Source organism: Onychostruthus taczanowskii, unplaced genomic scaffold (genome assembly GCF_017590055.1).
Source record: "Onychostruthus taczanowskii isolate IOZ18803 unplaced genomic scaffold, ASM1759005v1 scaffold13, whole genome shotgun sequence".
In the NCBI taxonomy this organism is placed as follows: domain Eukaryota; kingdom Metazoa; phylum Chordata; class Aves; order Passeriformes; family Passeridae; genus Onychostruthus; species Onychostruthus taczanowskii.
The window spans coordinates 8,213,509-8,222,060 of record NW_024498462.1 but is presented as its reverse complement, the minus strand read 5'-3'; the positions used below and the strand labels follow the sequence as shown (position 1 = coordinate 8,222,060).

General features: G+C 48.4%; 1 protein-coding gene across 1 annotated transcript; it reads right to left on the bottom strand.

Moving 5' to 3' along the window:
- Positions 1-1,083: 1,083 nt before the first annotated feature.
- Positions 1,084-2,370, bottom strand: LOC121331911 (nyctalopin-like). The gene has a single exon (XM_041396743.1). The coding sequence runs from the start codon at positions 2,368-2,370 to the stop codon at positions 1,084-1,086; it is 1,287 nt and encodes a 428-aa protein (XP_041252677.1).
- Positions 2,371-8,552: the final 6,182 nt, after the last annotated feature.

Below are 8,552 nucleotides of genomic sequence, written 5' to 3'. Positions count from 1 at the left end.
GCACAAACAATGTAAGCAAAAATTTATTGTATTGACCTTTAAATGCTTTGCACAAACCTAATCACAAATATAAAGAGGATGCAGCATGTGAGGCCCCACTTCATCCCTTCCATGGTGTACCAGCAAAGGTTGGTCCTGCTCTGCACTCCATGGCAGGTTTCCCATGTCAGATTGTGCAGGTTTGTGTGTTTTCAGCCCTAAGCAAGGGTGTATTTCTCTCTTACCTCTTATCAGTTTGGGATAATTCCTCTAAGGACAGGGACAAATGTGGTGTGTCTGGCACACATTCCTTTGCTTCCTTCTGTGAGGACCCAGTAAACACTGGATAAAGGCTTTTAATATACCTGCACAACTGGAAAATTCCATTTGGGAGGACAGAGGAGGCTGATCTGTGTCTCCCAGCACCTGAGGCAGACTGGGAGGCAGACTGGGGATGTGGCACTGGAATTGTGCTGTGACAGAGCTCTTTGACTGCATGCAGGGAAATACAACGAGTACAGACCATCCCTGAGGCAAGTGACCTCCTTGCAGGGGTAAATGCTGGGCACATTAGCTGAGGTTCAGTGCTGTGAGGAGCAGCTGAGAGATAAAATGTTTTTTACATGGTGGTATTTTTGCCCACACCTCCAACACTGTCTTACATTCCAAAGCAGAGATCCCCATGTGCTGCTGTGGCAGGGTACCACGTGCTCACAGCAAGGCTGATGGACTGGGCCTTTTCTAAGGACTCCAGATGTCCTGGAGCACGTGCAGTTTATTCCTGTTTCAGCAGTACTGACAATTTGCCCAGTACGGGCTGGGCACAGGAAGGCAGCTCTTCCCAGGGAGGTCACACCTGGCTGTGGTCAGCTGGGAAGTGGGGAGGGCAGAGGGGAACATGCTTCCCAGCCCCACAGCACAAGCCCCAGCCCTGAACTTGCCAACGTGAGCATTTGCATTGAATGTTGATGTTGGCATTTCAGATTATTGCCCATAAATGAAATAATTTATTCCCATATCATAAAACCCCTTTATTTCCATATAAAATCCACCTGTCATTAAAACCATTGTTCATAAACAAATCTCAAATAAGCAGCCTCCACTTTATAACTGAAACACCACGGTGCCCCATCCCCTGTCATTGCACCACAAGTGGCAGGCAAGTGCCAGCAGGATGAGCTGGCCGGGCAGGGCAGGGGGCCTGGGGGCCACGCTGGTGCCAGCCAGCCTGCACTTGTCCTCGCTGGCCAGCTCCAGTGGCACGGGGCAGTCCCCCAGGGGGCCAGGACGGGGCTGCTGGGGTGCTGTTGTGTTGGCAGGGCCCGGGAAGGCGCAGTCCAGCCCCTCGATGACCGCCCGGCGCGCGGCTGTCCAGCGCCAGAGCCAGAGCAAGCTGCAGTCACAGCTCCAGGGGTTGTGGGACAGGAACACGTACCTCAGCCTGGTCACTTGGGAGAACAAGCGCACGGGCAGGGACCTGAGGTTGTTTTTGCTCAGGTGGAGGAAGTGCAGCTTGTTCAGGTATAAAAAGGCAGAGTCTGAGATCGAGGAGATCTGGTTGTTGTTCAAGTACAAGTTTCTCAAGTTGAGCAGCTGTCTGAAGGTGCAGTCGACAGCAGTGATTCTGTTGGCTTCAAGGTGCATGGTCTTGAGCTGGATCAATCCTTCAAAAAGCTGATTAGGCAAATCAGTGATGAAGTTGTGGCCTAAATTTAACATGCCCAGCCTGAGAAGCTTTGCGAAAGCCCCACTTTGGATGATCCATATCCGATTCTTCCTGAGATTCAGATCGTTCAGGGTTTCCAGGTCCTTCAGGGAATCTCTGCCGATGGCTTCTATGTGATTGCCCTCCAGGGACAGCCTTGTGAGGCTGGAGAGGTTCCTAAAGGCTTGTGGCACATACCTCATGTTATTGGAGGCTAAATCAAGCCTTTCTAAAGAAGGCAAGTGTGAAAATAGAAGTGGGTGGATTTCAAAGATATTGCAGTGGGACAAATCCAGGCTGATGAGGTTCAATAGTCCTCTGAAAGTGTTTGCATGCAGGTAGGTGAGGCGTGAGTTCCTGCTGAGGTGCAGCTCTTGCAGCCTGCTGAGAGCATGGAAAGTTCCTGGGGTCAGGAAAGTCAGATTGTTCCCATCTAGCCAGAGGCTGTGAAGGAAAGTCAGGTTTCTGAAGGTGTTCGTGTTGAGAATCCGCAAATAATTGTTGGAGAGGTTTAGAGAGATGGTGGATGGTGCAATTTCTCCAGGTAGAGTTTTCAGTCCAGCTCTGTTGCAGAGGATGGTCTCTTCAGGTGTACATTTGCACATGCTTGGGCATGAATTGGAGACATTCAGACTCAGCCCAGCCTTTGCTGCACAAGTAAATATAAATATAACGAGAAAGAACATGACCAGCCACACATCAGCCACAGCATCTAATACCTGATGGATGGTAGAGAAGGAGGCAAGAAGAAGAGCATGTACCTTTTGGGCAGGTGAACCACGGGCAGGGCAGGGTCGGTTGGACTGTGCACAGTGAAAATAAATCAGCTGGTTCTTCCTGCTGCAGCCCCGTGGGGATTAAGAGTTTAGGCACGTCAAAGCTGATTAAGTGCTGCCCTGAGAGGCAGGGAGACTTCTCAGCCCAGCATCATGCTCTGATAGTGGTTTTTCTCACCTCCTGCCCTCTGCAAACAGCAACAGGTAACAGACTTCCCTGGCAGCTGTCTGGGAGAGGCTCCTGCTCATGGGTTATCACCATTCTCAGGTTTTTTTTGGCAGTTGCCTCAAAAAAACTATTCTGGGAGGAATTTTTGTGATTTTCACCAGTTAGAGTTTCAGCAAAGGCAGTGGATGGAGGCTCTACCATCCAGGTGTGAGGGGAGGGCTCTCACCTCGACAGAGGCTGCACGCACTGACAGATGCCTCAGGCTCAGGGATTTCCCTTGCTGATGGCTGTGACGCCCCTGCAGTAAAATGGGAGTCTGCCAGGAGCTGTGCAAGCCTCGTGTTCTCTGACATGAGAGACATTTCTCTGACATTTTTCTGTGGGAAAGCACAGGGGAGTGCTGTGTCCTGGCAGTGCCTCTTCTTGGGATAAGGACTGAGGGGTGAAAAATGGTCCCTGTGGTTGAAACACCGAGCCCAAGAGCACTCTGTCCTTGCCAGGGCACTGCTTGTCTCCAGCAGGTCTGAAGATGCCACTGAGCAACTGCAGCTGGACTTTGGTCCTTAAAATTCTGTGTCCTTGCCCCTGCCCTGTTTTTTATCCCATATCCACAATGCAAAGGGAAAGTGCATTTGGAGGCCTGACTGATGAACTCAACAGCCAGGGATCAGCAATTTCCAGACTGATCATTCTGCAGGAGGACCAGACCCAGAGCTTGCAGCTGATGGGCCATTAGTGACACAATTGCTGCTCTTGTTTTTGTCACTCTAAATTTTCCTTTTTCACTTCTCTCTGCTGAAGTTCTCATGTATTCTGATGTGCTTGAAGCACCTTTTGTCAGCCCTCTGCCTTCCAGTGCATTTCCTTGCTCTTAATTTCTTGGTCTGGCTCAGCTTTTTCCTTTTTTTCATGTTTTACAGGTTGGGTTTTCTTTCTCTCCCCTGTTCTGCCAGCTCTGTCCAGACAGTGGCTAAACCCCCAAATATACAGTATGCCCAACAGTAAGTGTGACCTGGACAAGTTTGCAGCTCTGTTGTTTTCTCAGCAGAAGCAGATTATATCTCTTGTGCTGTTAAATCACTGTGTTGGCTTCAGCTAGTTCTGTTTTCTTCTTCATTTTTTCAAGCAACAATCCCCTGAAGAACAACTTCTCCCTGGAAGCTTGGCTAGGAAGGTCATGTTGTGTAATGGAGACCATCTTCCAGCTGTAAACAACATCATTTATTTAGTTAGACAGGCTTTGGTGCAGTGTTTCTGGGGGCCACAATCTGGTTTCCACCACGAGCAGCAGTGCTGGCACCGTGCCCAGGGCTGGTCCTGGGAGCCCCAGAGGAAGGTGGAAATGTGCACTGCTCACTGATTGTGTCTGGGGTCAGGCCAAAGGTTTTGGTGGGTGAATCTTTGTTTTCTGTATTCCTGGCTCAGCTGGGACTGCTCCTTCGAGGACATCACCTCGGAGGGGTGTCCTGCTGCTGGGGTCTCCATGGCTTCTCTTGCCTCCTGATGCAGCACAGCTTGGAATATCCATCCCTCCATGACTTTGTCAGTGCAGCCCTGTGAAGGAGACAGGTTTCTGCTGATCTCTGTGCAGGACAAGGGAGCTGCACTGTGTGCTTGGGAATACTTTTGCCTTTAGCTGAAGTTTGTAGCTCATGCTGAAAAAGATGGCTCTCTTGCTCTTGTGTCCATTTTATTCTACACAGGCTTTATTTCTGCTTGTAATTCTGGTTGTAATTCCAGCAGTGTTACCATGTTCTAGCTCTTAGTAAAGCCCAGTGCTGTCTGTAACTCTTCTTGATTTCACACTGGAAATTTTCAGACCAAAAGCATGCAGCTCTTGGAGCTCATTGCTGCCAGATGTTGCTTTACTGGACTCAAACACTGTGGTGGAACAGGACCATGCAGCTGCAGAATGTTTCCTTGCTTCAGAGCCTATGGGGCCAAGGAAACCCATAAGTATCAAAGTGACCAGATTTTTACACTTTGTCACAGGTTTGGCAAATCCAGTTTCTCCCTGTAAGGATTCCACAAAGCATGGAGGTGGGGTGGCAGCTGCCTTGAGAGGATTTTGGCTGTGGCTGCCCAAACTTACTGATGGCAGCCCAGGTTGCAGCTGCCCTTGGGGTGGAAGCAGTGCAGTGGTGTGCCAACACTCAGCACTGTGGAGAGCTAAACCTTTGCTGGGGGCTGAGTGCTGGTCCAAGAGAGTGGCCACAGGAATGTCCTGTGTGTGCTGCAGTGCCCAGTGCTCCCGTGCTCAGCACTGCTCCAGCTCCCTGAGCATCTCTACTGCAGTCATTGCCACGCCAGGTGCTGCAGAGACAAGGTAAGGATGTGTTCCTTGAGAAGAACTGGCACATCAGTTTTTCCTCCACCTACATTTTTAGCAAACTTTCCCTTTATGGGCTGTTCCAATATTAGTGTCCTGCTCTTGGGTTCTCTTTTCCAGGCTCAGTTCTTTGTGCTCCACGTGCAGGGATTCTGATTGTCTCCCTCCATCTGCCTGGAGGGTTTCTGGAGTGCATCATGTGGTTTGGCTGAGGTGGCTCATCCACCCAGCTTTAATGGAAAAGCTGAACCACTGCAGGTCTTCTGTTAAAATGTATTCCACCCACCACATGACCGTGGTTGTGTTTTTGTCTTTTTTTCAGTCACTGATTTATCTGACATCTGGGATTTATAGCCCAGCACATCCCCTTCAGAAATTGTTTGTAGCTGATGTCAAGAGCCTTGCCTAATACTGTAGATTTTAAGGAGATGAATTATCTTTAGAAGATTGAGGCAGCAGTCAAAATATCTACTTTGGGATGGTCTTGCTGGTCTAATAAGTTAAAAGAGCAATGTTTGCATTCTTTAACCTTTTTGTTGGGGGAAGATGGAATTAGTAGAATCACTTAATAGCTTTGTTGGTTAAAAGATTGATTAAATAATGTGGAATGTGCAAATGTCAGGAATTATCTGACACCCCCAAAGCTTTATCTAGCTGGTGAACTCTCTTTCGTGTGTATCTCAGTATTCTTGGAACATAAGAGGAATTTCTAGTAAAAGCACTTAAAAAGTGGGAAAGCTGTTTGCAGTGGTTATAGTTCAGAATAGCAAAGGGAGGAAGATCTTTATTTTTAAAAGATCTCTGGAAAGAGACCCTTTGGGTGCTATTTAACTCTATAAAAATTTCCACAGAGCCCTAACTCTCCCTAAATACCACCTTGAGACCCTAAAGAGAAATGTGAAGCATACTCCCACATCCTTTGAATGCCAGGCTATATACAACTATATTAGTTCAAATAAAGCAGAAGTTAGACAGGAGGGAACTCTCTCCCACAAGCTCTGGGCACCAGTGTCTTGACTTCTGCTGCTCATCACAGCAACTGCTTTGAGAGAAGTGAGGAGAAAACTACCTGTGATGATAAATTATGAAAGCTGACTGTGGGTTCCTGTGGTGGTCTCAGTTGCTGAAATGCTGCTCTGCCATGGCCATGAAGGCTCTGTGCCTGTTTTTGGCAGGCCCTGGAGTCTGGTGGTCTGTCTGTGCTGGGGGCATGGCTGGGAGCTGTGCAGCCCTCAGGGATGGAGTTTTGACCAAGTCCTGCTGCCTTCAGCAAGAGCAGGCATGCCCCAAGAACAGGCAGTGGTGCCAGGGTGTGTGCATTTCCTGCCTTTAATAGCAACGGGTGCAGCTTGTTTTCAAAATCACTTATCTGCTTGTTTTCTTCACTACTTTTAGTAGCTTGCAAAATGCTTACAGCCAATAATTTGAACAAACAATGTCATGGAGGATAACCTCAATCTTGGCAGTGCTGTTGGCTGGACACAAACATCTCTCATAAAATAAATGCTTTGGATAAGTTTTCTGCATGCTGAAGGTGGAAAGGGCATCCCTCTTCCCTCCCAAATGCCTCTGTCACACTCACTGAACTGCTCCAAAACTGACCTCTTCCAGCATAGAAGGTCTGTTCTCCCAGAGTATCTGGTGGGCCCTGTCTGGGTGGCTCTTGTGGTCACTGCTGTGCTGCTGTGAAGTGAAAAAGCAACATTTTCCCCAGCCCTGCTTAGTTCTTCCACATGAAATCATGGCTCCAGCAGGGAGGGTGAAACACTGACCAAGGTTTTGCCTTTGAGAATGCTGGCAGCTCTCAGCCAAAACACTGGGTTTGCAGACAGCCACTGCCAGAACTGGTCATGCTTCAGAAGTACCTGAGACAGTGCTGGGACCCAGAAGTGACCCAGCAAGAACCATGGGTGCTGGATGGGAATGGGACTCACTGCCCCAGCCTTCAGCCTTCAAGGTCACTGCTCACAACTGCTCCCTTCCCTGAGTCCCCAGGAAGGATGCAAGCAACCAGCTTTCTCTGAAGGAGTGCTCTGGGACTGGGGAAGGGTGAGCTAGATTCCCCAGTCTTGCACGACTGAGCAATGAATCCCTAAAGAAACCCTTAAATAAACAAATGCAGGAAGGGGGAATGCTTAGAAAAGTTTATGGAATGCTGGAATGTTTGGCACAGCACACACCAGAATCACAGAATATTCTGGGTTGGAGAGGACCCACAAGGATCATCAAGTCCAGCTCTTCCAGCCCATGCAGGGATCAAACCTGCAATCATGGCATTATTAGCACCATGCTTCATCCCAGCTAATCCCAGGGTCTGGCATGATGAAAATCATCATTGCCCTGGCATTTGGTGCTGGATCCCCAGCTCCTGCTGCCAGCCCTGAGACCAGGGAGTTAGGGGATCCTGCTGTAAATCAACACCACACACAGCCACGGTGATCTGTGTTGGGTTATGCATCCTGGGGAGCACATTTATAAAAGATTTTTTCCCTCTTGTTTTCTCTAAAAGGAACAAATCAAGCCCATGAATACAGTTTGCATCTGGATCTCACATTACCCTGAGCCTTTGGCTGGCTGGCAAGGTTTAGCCTCAGGAGGTGGCTCTGACAGCCTGCTGGCACTGTCAGGCTGCTTGTTTGGAATATTCCATCCCTGACAGTGGCAGCACTTGCCTGCAAAATCCAAGACCTAGGGCTTGGAGTGCCTGGATCCTTTTCATTTGTACAGTTGATCAGAAGGTGATATTTTAATTGTGTGTGGTGGTGGTTTGGGGTTTTCTAGGTTTGGTTGTTTTTTTTTTTAGACACTGCTGGTGACATTTTGACCTCTACAGACTGATAGGCTTGAGGATAGAAAGACAAACCTAAGGGCTGTATGTAGGCCTGCAGCTCATTTCTTGCTCCTCTTGAACTGTGGTTTTTTTTAGTTGGTGTAAAAGATGTACTCAAAATCCTTCCCCAAATTCAACCCCCAGATACCTCAAGCTTCTACTAATTTAAAATCAAACAGCTCTTGTGTTGAAAACTCTCAGCTTTTGTAACTTTGCAGCCAGATGAGCAGTGAAAAAGCTCTGCCCTGTGCTGAGCTGTGTGCTGGGCTCTGCTGCAGCAGATCCATGTGCTGGATTTACCAGCCTGGTGTGGAAAACACACCCCACAAGCTCAGGGGGCATTTGCTCAGCTGCAGCTCTACATGGCACGAGGCTGTTTTGTGCACGGACAACTTGGGCATCTGTTTCACAGCCATACAAGATGCTCAGAAATAGTGAGAGGAAGAAAGAGGTGGTGGGGGAAATAGAAGAGAGAAGGATTTTTACATTAGTGAGAGGAAACTTTGCAGTGAGGACTTGGGATCAGATAAAGAATCAGATGCACTGAGCATTGGCAGGGGAAAGAACAGAAGCAGGATTTGTCAAAGGGCAGCCTGAGCCATGACCCCCGTCGCACTGCCTGCATTAGGGCCATTTCTTGTCTGCTAAAGTCTCAATTCTGTAGGCAAAACAGAATAAACACAGTCAGTATCTGTAAGTATCAAAAGTTGTGTGGCAAGGAAAACTTTATATAAGTCTAAACAACGAGTGTTTGTTATTTTAGA